This window comes from Antennarius striatus, chromosome 24, assembly GCF_040054535.1.
Source record: "Antennarius striatus isolate MH-2024 chromosome 24, ASM4005453v1, whole genome shotgun sequence".
In the NCBI taxonomy this organism is placed as follows: domain Eukaryota; kingdom Metazoa; phylum Chordata; class Actinopteri; order Lophiiformes; family Antennariidae; genus Antennarius; species Antennarius striatus.
In genome coordinates, this window is record NC_090799.1 from 1,820,492 (window position 1) to 1,838,757 (window position 18,266).

An 18,266-nucleotide genomic window follows, 5' to 3' on the forward strand; every position below is an offset into this window, starting at 1 on the left:
GTTTTCCTCATTAAACTAACTAATATTCAGTTTGCAGGTGGGCAGCGGAATTATGCCTGCCTTAAAGCACGGTATTTTTTTTCAAGAAAATTCACTAATGACTGTTTGAAAAGCCAAATATATTTTAAAAAAATAATTGGACAAATAAGATGCTGCTTGATTTTACATTTTACTTCTTGTTTTTAAATATTTATATTTAAAAGTCTAAAATTTTAATGTGACAATAGAGCAAACAAAATCCTCGACAAAGCTCGTCTGAGCTCTTTAACCAGAGGGGTTTTTCAATAAAGTCATTGTTAGAAGCGTATTGTGCGTTTACTTTGCTCCGTGGCCTTTGAGAGGAAGGTATAAATTGGAACAAATACATTAACGCAGAAAACGTGAATTTGAATCCTTTTTAAAAAAAAAGAATTTCTCAATTTAATCGAAACTTTTCTACACAGGATCATGCGTAAGGTTATGGGAAACAAGTCCAGCTGTCCGACCCAGGGCGATAAGGTGGTTGAGCTCATCTACATCGACATTGTCGGCCTCACCCAGTTTAAGAAGACACTGGGTCCTTCCTGGGTCCACTACCAGTAAGTCATATTTATATTTATATTAAAATACGTTAGTTTAGAAAACAGGGCTTCAAAGTCCACAGCTGTTCAAGCTGTTTTCATCAGCAGAATGTGATCTGTCACCGCTGAGGACTGTAGACGTTTTGTTGTTTAAAGGCCTCTCAGCAACTTCCACTGACAGGAAAAGAGAAGGAACAATACGTCTGGGGGCACTAATGACCCCACCGGTTCCTCCTGCTTGTCACCAGGTTTTGTCCGCCTTCGACATAACACCTTAAAACACATCCGCTCCTTTTGTACCCTGAGGAAATTAATGCAATCTCAGGCGTAATGTAGGATCCAGATGCCTCTTTCTGTGTTGTTTTTCCTACCATAAGTTAACACGTATCCCAGGAGTGCTATCCGTCTAAAACTTCTGAAAAAAAAAGGGACCAATCTGTTGTTTTTTCCCCGAATGTAACCTGAGTGTCGCTGCATAACATTCTCTAAGTTTGTCATCTCCTTCAGGGTAAAAACGATATTTGGTTCTGTGGCCTTCGGATACCTTTTTGTGAAACCGTCTCATTCTTCTCATGACTTTTGTCCTCTGTGAAGTAACCTGAACAAACCAAACCAGACGCAGGTTTCATAACAGACCTGGCTTATTTTTTCTGTCGGAGGACAAAGCAGCCGAGTCTGGCCGGTTCGTGATGAATGTGTTTTATTATTGCCCCTGTCCTCTGGCTGCTGCTCTTACATTACCGTATTACTGTATTTCAAACTGTTCCAGAGGAATGGAAATACTCTGAGCTGTTGTTTTCTGGGTATAAAGTCGAGCCAGCATTGCTCTATTTTTCTGTTTCATTTAATCCTTTCATCCAATGAATTAGTCGGGCAATGCATCGTCATCCATGTCGGCCGGGCTGCAGAAAATGTGCCGGCATAAACCATTTAGTCTGGACCACAGTATTACAGGATGAAACAGACTAATGACAAATGTCAGCTGCTTGCAATCTACATGATGCTTGATTTCATCATCTTGGCTCTCCCCCCACCTTCCCGTTATCTCTATATTTCTTTCTGGATACCATGTGTTTAGTGTGTGTGTGTGTCCACTGCATGCGGAAGGAATCTGCCTATATACATCATGAAGTGGAAACATATGAAGACCTGTTTTAATAATCGACCCTTCACTAAACACTCGTTTGTCGATGCACACGCTATCCTTTTTAGCAGGACACACATATGGTTTACACCAATAAAGGTGGAACATTTACCCTCAAAAAAATGTTTATACAGTAAAAAGTAGTAAAAGTGTCACATATGGAGGTGCCACCATTGAAGTGTTGCTTGTATGTTTTATAAGCTTAAGCTAGCTTGGTGGCTAACAGTCGCCGATAGAGGCAGTGGACTTCTTGTCCCCTTATAATGACTAAACCATTCTGGCTCACTGTTGCGTTTGTGTGTGTCAGAATAAAAATTTAAATTCAACGAAGTTCAGCTAAAGTCTCTCGACTTGAACACAAAATGCAAACAGAAACTCTGCCTTTTAGAGTGATTTATAATCCCTCTGATATTAAACAGAATCTCATTTGGATTCCTATGAACGGAAATTCCCATTTTGATGCCAATTTTTTCACATGGAATTTTATTTACTGCTGGGAGATAATGTCTCATGAGTGAAACGTCTAATTTACAAGAACTGCCATATATGGTTGATATAGGATCACGTCATGTGGATTAGATTACGGCGGAATGACAACACCAGTTGAAGTGTGATATTTCAGGAAGATTCACCAGCAGCGTGTTGAACTGAACAACCTCGGCTCCAGCCTCATTATGCCGCCCACTGTCAAATGACTGGACTTTAAATACGAGCAGAAAGCCTCGCTGCAGCTATTCTTACATCATGTCACAGCTCCGAAAAACAGTTTCCCATCTGCCGTGGATGTATCTACCGGGGACAGATGAAGGTTGTTTTTCTCTAGAGTGAGTCGGATGTGGGCATGTTGTTGTTGTTGTTCTGCTTTCGGTTTAAAGTTTCCTCGTGGTGAATATGTTTAACGGCTCTCTGCGCTCCCAGGCCCTTTCACAACCACCTGCACAGCATCTGCCAGGGCGGAGGGCCGATCACTGATGGAGAGACAGAGTTTTTAGGCCCATATGTTGGTCTGCGTGTGAAACCGAGTGTGTGTGCAAACGCTTTTTATCTGACAGCATTTTTTTCTATTAGATAAATTCTCAGTTTCTAAACCCAATGCATTGAGGGCCCAAACCAGCATAACTCATTAAATTAAATAGTCTTGAAAAATCACGTAAGTCTTTGTGACAATAAAGAGCAAATATTAACTACAGACAGCATACGCTACATTTAACAGGAAAATAACAAAACATTTTACATGAGAACAGAATCTAAGAGAAACCTAAAAGAAAGGCACATTTTTTCAACCTTGTTTTGGTTGTTCGTTGATTGGGATAAACTACATCCATCCATTTTCTTGTAGACGAGACGTAATTGTGTCTTCGCACATACTCACACCTACGGTCAATTTAAAGTCGATCAATTCACCTGAATTTGCATGTTTTTGGAGGTGGGAGGAAGCTGGAGAACCCATGCAGACACAGAGAGAACCTACAAACTCCACAAAAAAAGGACTTGAACCCAGAATCTTCTTGTTGCTAGGCAACAGCGCTACCCATGGCAACATTGTGCCACCTATAACCTATATCTATTTATCGAGTATCTACTCCAAATCACACACTCACCTGTGTGTTACACAAGACAATTATGTAGTTCAATCTCAGGCATCCAAATAAACAAATAAGATTCCTGCTGCATTAAATTCCAGCAGAGCGGTGGTCGTTGACAGAATTCTTTCTTACTAGAAACCAGTCAGGTTATTTAGCTGAAACTAACCTTGAGCTTATTTCACACGACTTCCTTGAAGATGACTGGAGGAATGTTGTGGATGCTGCGTCTCTCTTTAACCATAATGGTGTGCACGGGGTGTGAATTTTTTTTCATGGTACACCAACTTGTACACCAAGTCTCTGATTTATAACAGTGATTCTCTGTTTCATTGATTTTCTGAGGTTCAGCGTCAACTTTATTGGACTTTACAGTATGTTATTAATGCTGAGGAACTTACAAACTCCTGTCTTTCCGTAGGTGCATGCTGCGGGTGCTGGACTCGTTTGGGACGGAACCAGAGTTTAACCACGCCCACTATGCCCAGTCCAAGGGTCACAAGACGCCATGGGGAAAGTGGAACCTCAACCCGCAGCAGTTCAACACCATGTTCCGTAAGTAGAGGACGCCAACACACGCTAAACACAAAGGCCATCTGCCAATCCCCATTAGAGCTTTACATTTATGTATTTATGATGTGTACAGAGATTACAGCCAATTTATTAAATTATCTTCTAACATATTCTGAAGGACAATGGAAACAAAAAATTTTCCATGTGACTCACGCGTTTCATCACCTCATAACACTTTCCAGCCTGTTACTTAAATAAGGTCAAGTTGCTCAATGCTGCTAATTGCAGGGTAAATTCCACGACGGTCGCACCACAGGCTGGTTCCTGGCTGAGGTTCCAGTTGGATTTTCTTACACAAATGAGATGTTTTCGTTCAGAAAGAGGCATAAAAGATGCTGTGAAAATTCAGCATGTGGCTCACTAATGGGATATCATCAAACAGATTAAAGGAGCGCGAGAGGTCGGACACTCCGCTCTCCCTTTTTGCGGCGATTATAAATACAGGACGCAGGGGTTTTATTGCTCCGTGTGTGTGTGTGTGTGTGTGTGCATCATTCTGCCTGTGTGATCACTGACTAATTGGAGTCATCGGTGTTTGTTGAGGTGGATGAGGGGTGGCGGTGGAGGAGAGAAGGGAGCCAGCCCCTGTGGGGTATTGACCTTTTCCCCGTGGCTAAGAGAAAGTGAAATGTTACCCCTGCAGTACTCGTTTGCAAGGCGAGGTGCCGAGCCATCCAGAATAACACCGTATCTGAATAGGCCCTTTGTTTGCTGAATAGGGTATGTCTTTCTCATAACACACCAAGGCCAATGCGCAAAATTCAGTTAAGAGTCAGTAGGTTAGATGATATCTCTGCTGAAACAAGTGCACCGTAATGTAGACGAGTGTTAAATCCACAGATTGTCAGCACTTCCAGGGAAAAGGACATTCTGACCAAAACCACGGTTCAGGTTCCATTCTGGTGAACACCATATCCCTGGAATTTTGGGACAATAATGAGTGAACTGATTTTGGTGCTCTCGGCATTCAGATGCTATTTTAATAAATTGGGATTTTGACACAAGACGTTGGAAGTACATTCATATAAATCATGGACTGCTTCCAAAAGTTTTAATGAATTGGTGATAGAACAAAGAACACTCTGTTTTTACAGGACCTGACGTGTACGGGTCACGTTGATTTAAGGTGTGTCCAACTTTTGTGAAGTGATTTTAATCTGCAGAGCAAATTTGAACACAACAGTTGACTCCAATTGCTTTACAGGTATTACAGGGAAGGCAAAACAGTATACGTGACTTGAAAATACAAAGTCAAGTATTCAAGACTCAATAAATACAGTCAATACAATAAAACCATGGATAAAAGAGGGTATTAAATTAAAAAAAGGGAATTTGGTGGACAGTAAAACTCTTTTTAATATCTATCAAACCTGTCTGGTCCAATAAAACTTAACACTGAAAAACCAGATTGTACATTTTTGTTTAGAATGAATCTAAAGAAGGGACATCGTCACTTCAATATTAGAACAATGCAATATTTGGATTCCTGGTCTGTGTACAACTCACCTATTGAAGGAAGACATAACAACAGACAAATCAGGCACGAGTAAGTAATTTATTCTAGATTTGGATTCATCCATTTGTTACAATTAGGCAGAGCTCCATAAATCATTGGATGGGGGGGGGGAGCATATGGCCGCTGGCCAATAAGACAAGACAAGGCCAAATTGACCTCATTAATCAATATCAGAGTCGGGGTAGCGGGGAATGCTTTCTGGTGTACGATTTCTGTTTAAATGGGCTTCCGGTATTTGCCGTGAAGCTGGCTCCGTTTCCCACCACAAGTCATTTATTATCAGGAAATACATAGAAACAACCGTTAAGTCAGAATGACATAAAGATTCAAGTCCTGTCGAGCTGAATTTAATTATTCTACTGTAAACAATTCAATAATGAGTTTGTCAGAGGGGTGTGAACTAGAGGTGAACTGTCTTGTAACTCCAAATTATAAGTGTCATTACTGGAAGTACTCTCTACCTTTGTTGTACCAGAGTCTACATTGTCATTGTGTATTTTCATTTTTGAGTTTAGTGATAATCCTGCTTAGAGGTTGAACATATCAGCAGCTTATATTTACTGACCGCTTTATTGACTGTAATATTTCACAGTCAGCTTAGAAAACTGTGATTGAAATGTGAACGGCACACCCACTAAACGTTTGCTTTTGTTACAACTCAGAGGTTGGCTCTCACCACAGACCTGCATTTCATACATTCATACCACTGAACCACAACCAAAACTGGAATTCTTTTGTTGCACCTAACCCTCCTAGGCTGTTACCCAATTCCATCTGATGGTGCTTGTTTTGACTGACTGACGTCTATGAGCTTCAGAGGTTCACACAAGCAGCGACGCTTTCTTTCAGATAGAGTGATGCTAACTGCGTCCCCTGTTTCCAGTCTGCACATTAACCTTAGCTAACCGTCTGCTGATACTTGGATGTGGGGATGGAGCTAACACTTGGAATGAATGCAAAGTATTTCTTTCATTTCATCTCTCAGACAGAGATGTTGAAACTTCAGCAATCACTGCTGAATTGAATACTAAATACAAAAGCTTAGCGATGCTGAAGGACATGCTAATATCATCGACATACATCATCAATCATTAGACTTTGGCAGATGGTAGCATTTATTTCTTATTACTGGGGAGATGAAAATAACTCCTGATTATAGTAAACTACTTTGAGATGAAACCCATTTTGTTTTCATTACGGCGATGTTGACAGGACTGCCTAGCAGTTCCAATTGTTGGGTTCACCCCACATTAAAATCTGTAAAGAGATGTCTGAGAAGCTCATCAGTTCAAACCTCAAAGGTGCTTGGGAGTTTATTTATTGTCACCCCTTCAGACACGCTCAGAAAAGTCAGAGAATCGCACCGTCCTGATATTGAGTTTTAAAGTGCCAGAGGTTTAGTGCGGATAATGAATCTTTGCAGTTTGAAGTCTTTTAACGGTACGACCAGCCATAAAGACGTTTCTTGTAAAATGAGTCTGGAATCTTAAGCGTTGAGCAAACATTAATCACATAATCCCTCATCTGTCGTTGGGGGAATACTTCTGCATATTGCTTATTTTCTTGTGTTTATCATTGTGTGATGATCCGTTTATGGGGTGCTTAGCATGCAGAGTTCACCCTGTCAGACAGAACAGCCTACTCTTAAAATTGCCATCCATCCTCTCCTCGCTCTGGCTCGGACCAGGTTGCAGTATATTGACTCTTAATTGAATAAGGGCTTGTCCAGTATTCACTACAACGCGCACTTGTTCATAGCTCACAAGTTTGTCAAGGGTGACAAAGCAGCTGCTTCTCGGGCAGGACTGTCCTCCCAGGCTGTTTGTCAGCTAATAGCGAATGAAGCCGAGACGAGCTGAGTGACATTTTGATTGGCTGCTCTGATGGGAGAAGAGGCATCTGGTGCCAAACGCATCAAGAGGAGTGAATCCTAATGAACAGCCTGTCCTGTTTACACGGTTAGTTTGGTTGTTGCTGCCTCCTCTCAGTTTAGCGTCACATGTTCACTGCTTCTTTTGCAGTTTTGTTTTCATTCGTTAAGTTGAGGAGTGGCTCCAGAAAAGCCTGTTTTACTGAACTGTTAATGTTTTTTTTTATCAGCCTGCGTTAAAGAAAACACCTCCCACACAGATCTGGTGATACCATCAGAACATCTATGAACACAAAGTGAACTAACGGCAGTCGCTGGAGGAAAAAAAATATCACAGAATGCACTGAACATTCAAAAATTTTACAGAACATGTTCAGTCAGGACCTTTAGGGGGAAAACAGATCGACTCCTACAGCTTGAATCAACCTGTGATTAACTTCTTGTAACTTGAACTCAAAGTTCAACTTTTCTACTGCTCTTGTGATACAATTCATGATAACATCACAACTGACTTCTGTTCACATCATGTTTCGTCATCATGCATACCTGAAGAGCTGATGTGTGTGGATTACCTGGAAGACCACGACAGAATGACTTAGTCCGATGGGTGAAAATACAATAAATTCCAGCCAACACAGTTACAACACAGGGATTGTGTTAAAGTCCTTTGGTGTGGTTGAACTTTGACCATATTTCATTTTTTCTACTGTTTCCCTCCATATTTTACACGTGACCAATCCCCTTTTATCACAGATGTTTGATTACTTCAGAAAACATTTGTAGTGGTTGACTGATTTATTTTGATTGTGGTGAGTGCCTTCAGCTGCAGCAAGACTATTTGTTGAGCTGTACTCAATAAATCCTTGTATTATTTATCACACTAAAGCTAAGTCCAAGCCCCCCCCCCCTGGACTGACCTTAATTTGCCTCTGTCATGAGAGCATTGCGGTTTAAAACGAGCTCCGACCGCAGCAGCGCCTCTGGGGCTCCGACACAAACCACAAGTTCACCGTGGAACACCTCCCTCTCAGCCCGTGCCATTCATTTCAAAGGGGGATGAGGTCTACAGCGCAGTTCATTTTCTTCTTTCTATTTTTATTTAAATTAGATCATTTTAGCCTTATTAAATCTTTTCTGTCAACACTTCAAACCCTTATCCTCTCATAGGTTTAACAAGGCAGACGGCGGTGGGGTAAAGTGCTGCCAACTTGGACGTCCACACTTGACCTGCTCATCCTGTTGTTCCCATAGTAACTCGTCATCGCCAGGCAATAAAGAATGGAGGGAACTAAAAACCCAGAGTGCTTTTTGAGTTGTCAAGAACAATATCACAAATCACAAATACGCCCAAAGGGCCTTTACAGTCCCCGCAGCGTCGTAAAGCCCAGTTGTGTTGAGCAGCTGCCCCATCTGTCTTTGGAATTATGATCTGTTCGCAACGCTGATTTTAAATTGGTTCTATTTATTTAGCTGAAATGTATGCTCTTTGAAAAGCAGACTTTAATTTGATGTTTATTTGAAGGGGTTTTGTTTCTGCTGTACTGATGCATAAATTAAGGATAAATATCCACAACTTACTGTATTTGTCACCAAAAAGAGATCCGAGACTCGTTTCCAATCTCTTTTCTTTTCTTCTTTTTGCTTTGTCACGTTTACGCTAAAAGTGTGAAGTGAGGTTGTTTTTTGTGTATTTAGTTATGTATTTATCTATTTTTATTTGTTGGTTGTCTTGCAGCTCACACCCCAGACAACAGTTTCCTGGGCTTCGTGGTGGAGCAGCACCTCAACGCCAACGACATCAAGCACATCAATGACATCAAGAGACAGAACCAGTCGCTCGTCTACGGCAAGGTGGATAACTTCTGGAAGGTATTTACATCTTCTCTGCATCGTCTCTACATTTACATAGTTATTCACACACACAAGACGGTACATATGGGACAAAAGGCATTCACTGATCCGCAGTTTGTAAACATGCATTTCTTCCGGAATGACCTGCCAAAGATTGGCGGCACACCAAGGACAGATTTTCAGACGTCAAGAGCTGAAACTCTTTGAACAACCTTGAGTAAAACTTTTCAGTGGAAAGTTAATAACAGTCCGGTTTTAGGAGCTGAAATTCAGATTATCGCTCTCGCCGGGAAGTTTTTAATATATTCAAATGCATTCTCGCACTGCGGCACAGAGACCAAGGGATTACTGTATCCGAGACAAAAACGACTTTAGAGACTTGGAGAGATTTCAACATTGTTTGACTCACCATGGATGGTTGGATTACCGCCCACGCTTTGATGAGCTTTCAGTCGCCGCCATGTATGTTTGACCGTGTTGCTCCGGATACGACCAGCTCTTTATGCGTGCGACAGAGTAACGGGAACCAGTAATAACTGATGGTTTAAGAAAAAAATCGTCTCCGTGTGACACACCTGGAGGGGAAACCTGTTTTTTTAAAGATACGTATAATAAACTGAACGATACTAATGATTTCCGTAGAAATACTGCAGCATCAGCCAGCCATGGGTTTTCCCAGTTGGATTTGTGCAACTTTTCCAACTCATTTTCTTTATAGATACGTCCAAACAGCTCATGACTCTTTCATCATCGAGCTAATTTGCATAATATTTGCTCGTAAACGAGACTTTTTAGCTCCTACTTATGTTCCCTTGATGCTTTGTTAACATAGTTCTTTGGTCTAGTTTTAGGCCTGTAATTAATTTTCATTATTTTCATGATTACTTGCTCAGTAGGTTGACACTTCTAGCTCGAGGTCCACACACATTATGAGGCTCTGAATGCCAGTCCAGAGGTAGCCAGTGTGGTTTGTGGCTTCTTCATTCATGGAGGGGGCAGACAGGGGAGCCCATCAGCTCACGGCGAGGGGCATTAGCTCCTAATCAGACTCCCAACCGTGTTCATTACCTCCTGCTTTTAATTAAAGAGCCATTTCGGTGCCGACTGTTAATGAGCAGATTTGCTTACTCCATTTCCCGCTACCATTAAAAGTGTGCAGCCTCTCCATCTTTCTCCACATGAGAGGATTCCTTTCAGGATGATGTATCCTGTCCTCGTGAGAGGAAGTGGGCCATGCCCTCAAAAAAATGTTTCTCTTGTAAAACTTCACAAGGGCGTTATATCACGAGGTTAGTTAACTGACCATTTGGCAGCTGAGGAAGTTGTTGTCAGTATTTTGAAATCTAGCGATGGGATAAAATCTCCTTACAGCTCTGATAATTGTGATAATATCCAATGGTGTTATTTTCGAATCAGATCCTACTGCTTTCCCTCTGTTACTTTACTTTACACCTCCACAGGTGCAAAGGTCTCTGTTGTGAACTCCCAGCTAACAGCCCAGCTATAAAAGTGTTTTTCTTGGTATCTTTTCACAATTGGGCCTTTTGGACTCTTTAATTGTCTGCTTATAAACTGAATAAGATAAGCGGTTGGCCAGATAAGGAACGGCAAACTTTAGAACTCAGAAACAATGCAGGTCCTCTTTATCTATTTGTGAAGCTATAAAATAATGTAGACAAATTCTGGAAAATGTTCTGTTTCTCTGAATTTGTGAGCTGAGCCAAACCGATTAGAGCATCATCACGATATGTTCACCAGCTGAAAGCTGCCTCCATCCTGGAGATAAATTTTGACGGCTTAATGTGGAAAAACAAGTTATAATCTCCGCATGAAATGCAGAGCTTTGAGCTCTTATTGTGAGTACGCTAACGCCAAACACCCAACCTCTATCTGATCTGATGCGAGCGACAGACGGAGTCACCCGTACAGACGGTCACAAATGTGCGCATTGATCTCATCACATTCTGAGGACACAGATTTGTTTCTGTGAAGTGTCCACTGATGTCATCTATGTCAGCTGATATTAGTGTCAGCGACGGTCGCATGAGTCATGAAACATTCATGTCGGTTAAGGTCAGTCTAGCTGAAAGCTGCATTTATGAATGACTGGGATCTGATTAACGCTGTGCAGATCATCTGGAAGCGCAGGGGAGAGTTTGTCTCCAGGGTTCACGCTACTGAGCAGTAGTATTCGTTTTGTTGCAGCCAGGTCTTTTTGAATAGTTAACAACATAAACCTTATTGGATCGTTCTATGTTTCGCTGACGACACCCGGTTCTCTCATGGAGGCTTGAGGCTCGTCTGATCTGCAGGAACCTGGAGGAGGTCCCGGGGATTAAAGAACTGGGACGGCGAGCAATTATTTTTGTTGTTGAAATGCAGGAATTGATGGTGCGACCTAAAGTGAAAATGGCCAGACTGCCGCCTCTGAAGGAATGGTTTCCATAGCAACTCAGTGTGAAGCGTAGAAAAAGCAGCAAAGTGGACTGAGGGTGACTTTCTGCGTGAAGGGCCTTCAGCTCGTAGACACACCTTTACAAACCAGAGGGCGTTTAGAATGCAGCGCTGTTCTCAGAGAAGCTGGGGGGTTGGACGCAAGGGGAGGGGGAGCTGGGAGCCGCTGACATCAGATCAGAGGATGTGGTGGAGACACGAGAGCTGATGGGGGTTGTAAACGCACAATGCTGACATATGCAGAGCAGAAAGGGCAACCATCCCGCACTATCAGGCCCGTGGACACAAACTGCTTCGTGATGGGTAACCAAGCGGAGTTGTACATTCATTTCTCTTCCGATGACGCAATCGCTCAGGTTTATCTTTGACATTTCCCGAAGGTGCAGTTTAAGAGATTTAAAACTGATTAAAACAGATGCAGCTGCGCCTGATGGACTCGACTTGGTGGGAAGAGCAGGTTAAAGGGGTTGGATTAACCCACTGGTTAATTCATGGGGTCCCTGATAGCTTGTTGGCACGCTGCGTGCTGTAACAGCAGTTATCAATCTGAAAGATGAGGTTTAAGGAGTGGGCAGGAAACTGAGCGGACAGTGTGCAAAAGGGGTTTCAGATGTGAGGCAGATAAACACAGCGAGGAATGTTTTTACTGTGCCCCACATTGATATCAGAAAAGTGATGAGATAAACATTTTGAATTGGCTTGAAGTGGCTTCTTTTTTTGTTTGACCTCGCCTTATTCATGATGACTTGAAATATGTTCCGTCTATTTTGACTTTAATAAGCAGAGGCTGCACGGATCTAGCGCAACATTAAAATGTACTGACCCGACTGGCATCGTATTGACAGGATGGAAACTTCTGCTGTAATTACCCTTGGAAAAAACCCCCCCCGACCCTTCATTAGGGCGTCTGTTTTTTCTCTGTCGCTTCATTAAGCTGTAGCCTGAATCTAAGGAGACGCTGCTGACGCTCCCTGGAGGAACAGCGGCTTCTGCGCACGAGGTGTCAGGTATTAACTTGCACTTAATGAGGCAGATGACATTACAGGTGTGCACTGCTGCAGGACACGGAGCGACGTTACTGCCGCCTGTGTTTTTATTTAGTCTTCCTTAACTAGACGGAATGTTTGAACGTCTTTAGTGGCCATGAAGCGTTGCAAAGATCGATTGGTAGTCCAGTGAGTTCACTGCGTGGGAAAATTCTCTTGAGAATGTTAAGAAGTGATTTTTTTGTTGTTGTTGTTGTTGTCATGACTGACAAGCTTCCTGTTTTAGGTCTGTCAGGTGGAAGTGATTTCAAATGGCGAGATGATCAGAAGTGCGTTTGATGTTCGATGTCGGAGACAGTTTTCGAGGTCGAGCGGGTCCATGTGAAGCTGTCTGCATCCTGATGAGGCAGAAGCTCGTCTTCCTGAACTCATGTCAGAAACTATTGCACAGTGTTGCTCTTAAAAGTTGTTTTTTTTTGTGTTTAACATCCAATTTAAAATCACGGTTGAGGCGAACATTAAAGCTGAAACATGACAACACACACAGAACGGCATGAACAAAGGATATTTCCATCAAATAGATTGTCTTTGAGTTGCTGCTCTATTCCATCTGTCTCTGCGCTCCTGTTTAAGCGAAAGCACTGAATGAAGTTGAAGTGGGGAAAAAAAAAATGGTGAAAGGAGGAGACGTGTTACCGCCTCAAAGAGCTGCTAGCTCAGCTGTTGTCGGTCGCGCTAATCGCAGAATGTTAAAACAGTGGAAGTGTGTGACGCTACCGGGCGGATCAGCGCCAGCGGTGAAGCGTTCCTCTCTTTACTTCCTCTGAGTCTCAGACACGGTGTCTGTCCACCGGTCGTCTTTCTTCCCTGGACGCTCATCCCTCAAACGTCCTGCCAGGAAGCGACTCCACCGCTCCTGTTCCCGCCGAGCCAAGGTTTACAAACTCAGTGTGATTTACAAGGTCATAAATCCCTCCTCCTCCTCCTCCGTCTCTTTCCTGCTCCAGTCAACCTCCACAGCCCGAGCGGTTATTTTATAACGCTCTAAACTCGGCCTGCTGCGATCGATCCGCTTCCTTACTTCCAGATTGCACATGCACTCAGTTTCATGTTCGTACGCGGCGAGGAGAAAGCATCTGGGAAGTGATGTCCTCTGACCGGAAACGCTCGTGTAGCGACCACCTCCAATGGTCACAGCAATCTGAGTCCATAAAGCGACATTAAACACACACACCTTAATAGACGTAGTGTTGTCTTTGCTTTGTAAGTGTTCATTTTGTTTTTGTCACATGAACGCAGCGTTGCAGCCACGTCCTATAAAGATCCACACTTCCCATCACACCTCTACGCTCACTCTTACACACTCTTGTTTTTGCCAGAGGTCACTTTTCACAACGCTTCACCAAAGCAGCAAAAACAAGCAGATATCCTTCAAAATGTTCAGCAAATTCATTTATTTATAGGAAGCTGGTTATAAATCCTTGCTCCCATTCCCATCCTGGTAGAAAGTGTACAGCTCATCTTTTTTCATTAGATATTTCCAATCTTGTGAACAGCCTACTATTGATTTTTTTTTATTGTGTGTGTGTGTGTGTGTGTGTGTGTGTGTACGCGTGCATTCTCATCTCTTCTTCAGGTAGAAGTAACCTTCATTTATAAAGCCGTTCATACACACAAATCCTGCCTCAGCTCTCCTGAGCAAAAAGATTACAGGATAGTGATTTCACCCTCTAATTAGGATTTCATCTCTTTCTCTCTCTCTCTCTCACACACACACACACACACACACACACACACACACACACACACACATCAGGCTGCTTTAGTTACAGCAGGAGGCTGTAGGCATCTGATAGCCAGGCCTCCTGGGACCCTGACGAACAGCTACTTGAAATTTAAACCAGAAGAGGAAACAGTCAGGCAGACACACCTTAAAAAACACACACACACACACACACACACACACAAATTTCCCCCCCAAAGGCAGGCTGGTGCCTCTGGTGTGTGGGAGTTGTGTTTAGATTGAAACATGTAGTTTTTAACAGCAGTGGGGGCGTCAGCTCGTCGAGAGTGTTAATCATTAATCATGGGAAAATCAATGATATTCCTCGGTGTCTGTCTGTGTGTGTGTGTGTGTGTTAAACTTGCAACCTGTCATTTTGGAGAAGAATAATATGTTTCACGCCTCTCTTCAGGATTTATCCACCACAGGACAAAGTGAACGACGTCTTTATTACACTATCCTACATTTATGTGGTTTCTAGGAGCAGCAACAGGGATTAGGATTACAGAGCTGTCTGTAGTCCCAGAAGTCATTCACAGACTACTTGAAGTTCTATTAGATTTCATTTTGGAACGGTGCTCTCGAGTCGTGCTTCATATTTTACAGAACTTTCCGTTTTCCATTTTGCTCCGGTGCGCTCCGGACTTGTATTACTCCGACAGGATCCAAAAGACTTTAGAAAGACGAAATAACGCAGGAGCGTAATCTAATCAATGCAGGAAATTCAAGGAGGCTTCAAGGTACCCTTGAAGACGAAAACTCTTCAAACGGTGGGAAAGAAAAATATTAGAAACGTCACATTTTGACCTCACAGCATCTTCAGGAGGCTGAATATATGAAAAACAGACCGGATGTAAAGCTTCATCTCACAGTACAACAACGACAAGTAAAACCACAGAATCTGAAGTAGATCCCACAATAACGCTGATGTCATTCTGGACAAAAACAAAACTTGTTTGTCCGACTGAGTCAGTTTACCTTGGACTGAAATGTAAGTCCCCCTTTTACAAATGACACCACGAAATAATTAATTCTGGCTGGGTTTCTCGTCCGACCTCGTCCGCCGGAGAGAACAGACGTGACTTGTGGAATAATAGAAGGCAGTTTCATTTGTTTTGTGTTTCTCATCAAGGACAGTGCGGATCAGGTACACCATTGTGTGCACCGATGCTTTCCTTGCGGGGCTATTTTTAGCTCGGCCTGCCATCGTGTCCAGATGGTCAGCCGGCGAGCTCCAACAGAAGTTCACCAGGCGGCACAACAAAGTGACAACGCCGCTGTGCGCTCTGGATAGGAAAACGTTTAAAAAGTGTCTTTTAATGGATCGTACCAGCTTGATTCGAAGAGAGTCGGGTTTTTTAAAAAATTTTTTACTGCCCTTCAAACAAATCAGCCGTCTTGTGTCTGAATGAAGACTAATGACTGACTGGATCTGTTCTGCAGGACAGGAAGAAGTACCTCGACACCATCCACAGCTACATGGAGGTCCACGCCACCGTTCACGGCACCAGCACCGTTCACCTGCCGAGCTACGTGAAGAACCACGGCATCCTGAGCGGCCGAGACCTGCAGTTCCTCCTCCGAGAAACGAAGGTGAGTCAGACTTTAGAGCTTACAACAGCGAGAAGATCTGACGACTCCAAAACGGGATTAGAGACAGGTTTGATTTTTCTGGATCAGTTTAACCTGAGACGATCCCCGTCCTTATCGTCTCATTATGTGGACGCCTGACCTTTTGAACCCCGACATCTCCGCCCCGGTGTTCGTAAAGCGCGTACAGCAGGGAGGTGTTGTAACACAGTTGTCCTCATACTGTCTCAACAACATGCTGTTACCTGCCATCAGCTGCCGGAGCTAATTGGCCTCGCGGGGTTTTAACTTTCCAGCGTGTTGTAAAAATACTTCAGTGAAAAAACACATCGCCGAGCCTCTCAAACAAAAAAAATCCTGGAATAAACTGCTCTGCTGTTGTTGTTTTTTTGTGTGTGTGTGGGGGGGCAGTGAACGATCAAACCACTAAAGGGAGGTAAAGAGTTACTTCATCGCTTCGCGTTTCTCCCACTTAGCCTGCCCCTGTTTGCCTCCGTTTTTTGTCGCCATCATTTGCATTTAATGATAGTTTGTCGTCCTCCTCGCCGCCGGCGGTGAAGATCAGCACGAAAATCACCAGATAAGATTGTGAGACATGAAAGACGTGTCTGATGTGTAGCGTTGGGTCAAAGCAGGACGTCCTTGAACCCGAACGTTAACGGACGGAGCTGCTGTGACGCATTCTGATGAGAGGACACCGATAGACTTCATATCTACCTTCACGGATCCACCCCTTCACCTTTATTCCATAGTCCTCGCTCCATCCCCTCCCCTCCTCCTCTTCCTCCTCCCTTCAATGGTGGATGAGTGTTTCTTCAGCAGCTTTTGCTGTCAAACACACCTGCAACACACTGAAGTGCTTTGCTGCCCCCTGCTGGCTGGAGTGTGTAGCTGCTGAGTCTGACCTCCAGTCAATGAGATTTTTTTTTTTTTAAAAGCATCTCTGTGGGTTCCCGCGTCCATCCCATAACTGCACTGAAATAAAGTGTTTCCACCAGAGTAATATCCCATCATTCCTCTAAAATTCCAGCCGCTTGAGGAGTCAGGATTAACTAGATTTCAGCAGCATCCTGGAATTCATGTGTCGACTGATCCGTTTGTTTCTCTCCTCCAGTTGTTTGTGGGTTTGTCCTTCCCCTACGAGGGTCCTGCCCCCCTGGAGGCCATCGCCAACGGCTGCGCTTTCCTCAACCCCAAATTCAACCCACCAAAGAGCAGCAAGAACACCGACTTCTTCAAGGGCAAACCCACGCTGAGAGAGGTGAGAGGAAGAGGAGGAGGAGGAGGAGGGCACTTCTCCGCCGAGAATGTGACGTTTAAATTAAGTTTGTTCTTCCTGTCGTCTCGTCTGCAGCTGACCTCCCAACACCCGTACGCCGAGGTGTACGTGGGTCAGCCCCACGTGTGGACGGTGGACATAGAGAACTCAGCCGAGGTGGAGAGGGCCATTCGCTCCATCCTCAGCCAGAAGGTGAGCAGGGACCAGTTCAGAAATAACGTTTGCTGCCCCCCCCCCCCTTTTTTTTTACGCGTTCAGACGCACACAAATATTTACTCATGTACAGGTTTTTCAGGTTAGACTCAAATGGAGCAAGGAAACAGTCCAGCTGTCCATTCAAACAGCTTGAATGGACAGCTGGACAAACAGGAAGTAGAACACGAGTGACTTCCTGTCCGGTCGTAAGAGTCTAAGTTGAGGGTATTTAAAGCCGGCGCTCCGGACCTCGTGTCGTCCTGCAACAATGGCGTTCTTCCCCCTGACCGGTCGGATGCCTGGAGAGCTGCAGCGGCCAGGCTCCGGCTCGGCTGGCACTCCCCCCCTCTCCTCAAGATGGGGGGGGGGGGACAAAGGCTTCAGTTGTGTTTCTAACATCTGTGTCCAGATCGAGCCCTACCTCCCCTACGAGTTCACCTGTGAAGGAATGCTGCAGAGAGTCAACGCCTTCATCGAGAACCAGGTACGTCCAGCCCCCCCTCCCCCCCCGGTGTGATTGCTTGCTGTACAACAGCCCCCTGCTGTGCTTCAGCGTTTCATCACATGACTTTACGCTGTGTCTGCAGGACTTCTGCCACGGTCAGGTGATGTGGCCCCCCCTCAGCGCTCTGCAGGTCAAACTGGCTGAACCGGGACGCAGCTGCAAGCAAGTGTGTCAGGAGGAGCAGCTCATCTGTGAGCCGTCCTTCTTCCAGCACCTCAACAAGGACAAGGACCTGGCCAGGTGGGACACACACACACACACACACACACACACACACACACACACACACACACACACAGGTGTTCTCTATTAGCGCAGCTCTCAAACTGACCACTAGGTGGCAGCACGTCGCTCTGGATCATCCGTAGCGGTGTGAA

At 44.0% G+C, this 18,266-nt stretch overlaps 1 protein-coding gene across 3 annotated transcripts in view; it reads left to right on the top strand.

The window, feature by feature from the left end:
• mgat5 (alpha-1,6-mannosylglycoprotein 6-beta-N-acetylglucosaminyltransferase) overlaps positions 1 to 18,266 on the top strand; it is a 49,839-nt gene that overhangs the window by 28,522 nt on the left and 3,051 nt on the right. For all 3 annotated transcript variants that reach the window (XM_068309224.1, XM_068309225.1, XM_068309227.1), the window contains 8 exons: positions 444 to 578; positions 3,709 to 3,842; positions 8,982 to 9,115; positions 15,764 to 15,913; positions 17,025 to 17,171; positions 17,265 to 17,381; positions 17,794 to 17,868; positions 17,972 to 18,129. In XM_068309224.1, coding sequence (XP_068165325.1) covers positions 444 to 578; positions 3,709 to 3,842; positions 8,982 to 9,115; positions 15,764 to 15,913; positions 17,025 to 17,171; positions 17,265 to 17,381; positions 17,794 to 17,868; positions 17,972 to 18,129 — 1,050 coding nt within the window. The remainder of the gene's footprint in view (positions 1 to 443; positions 579 to 3,708; positions 3,843 to 8,981; positions 9,116 to 15,763; positions 15,914 to 17,024; positions 17,172 to 17,264; positions 17,382 to 17,793; positions 17,869 to 17,971; positions 18,130 to 18,266) is intronic.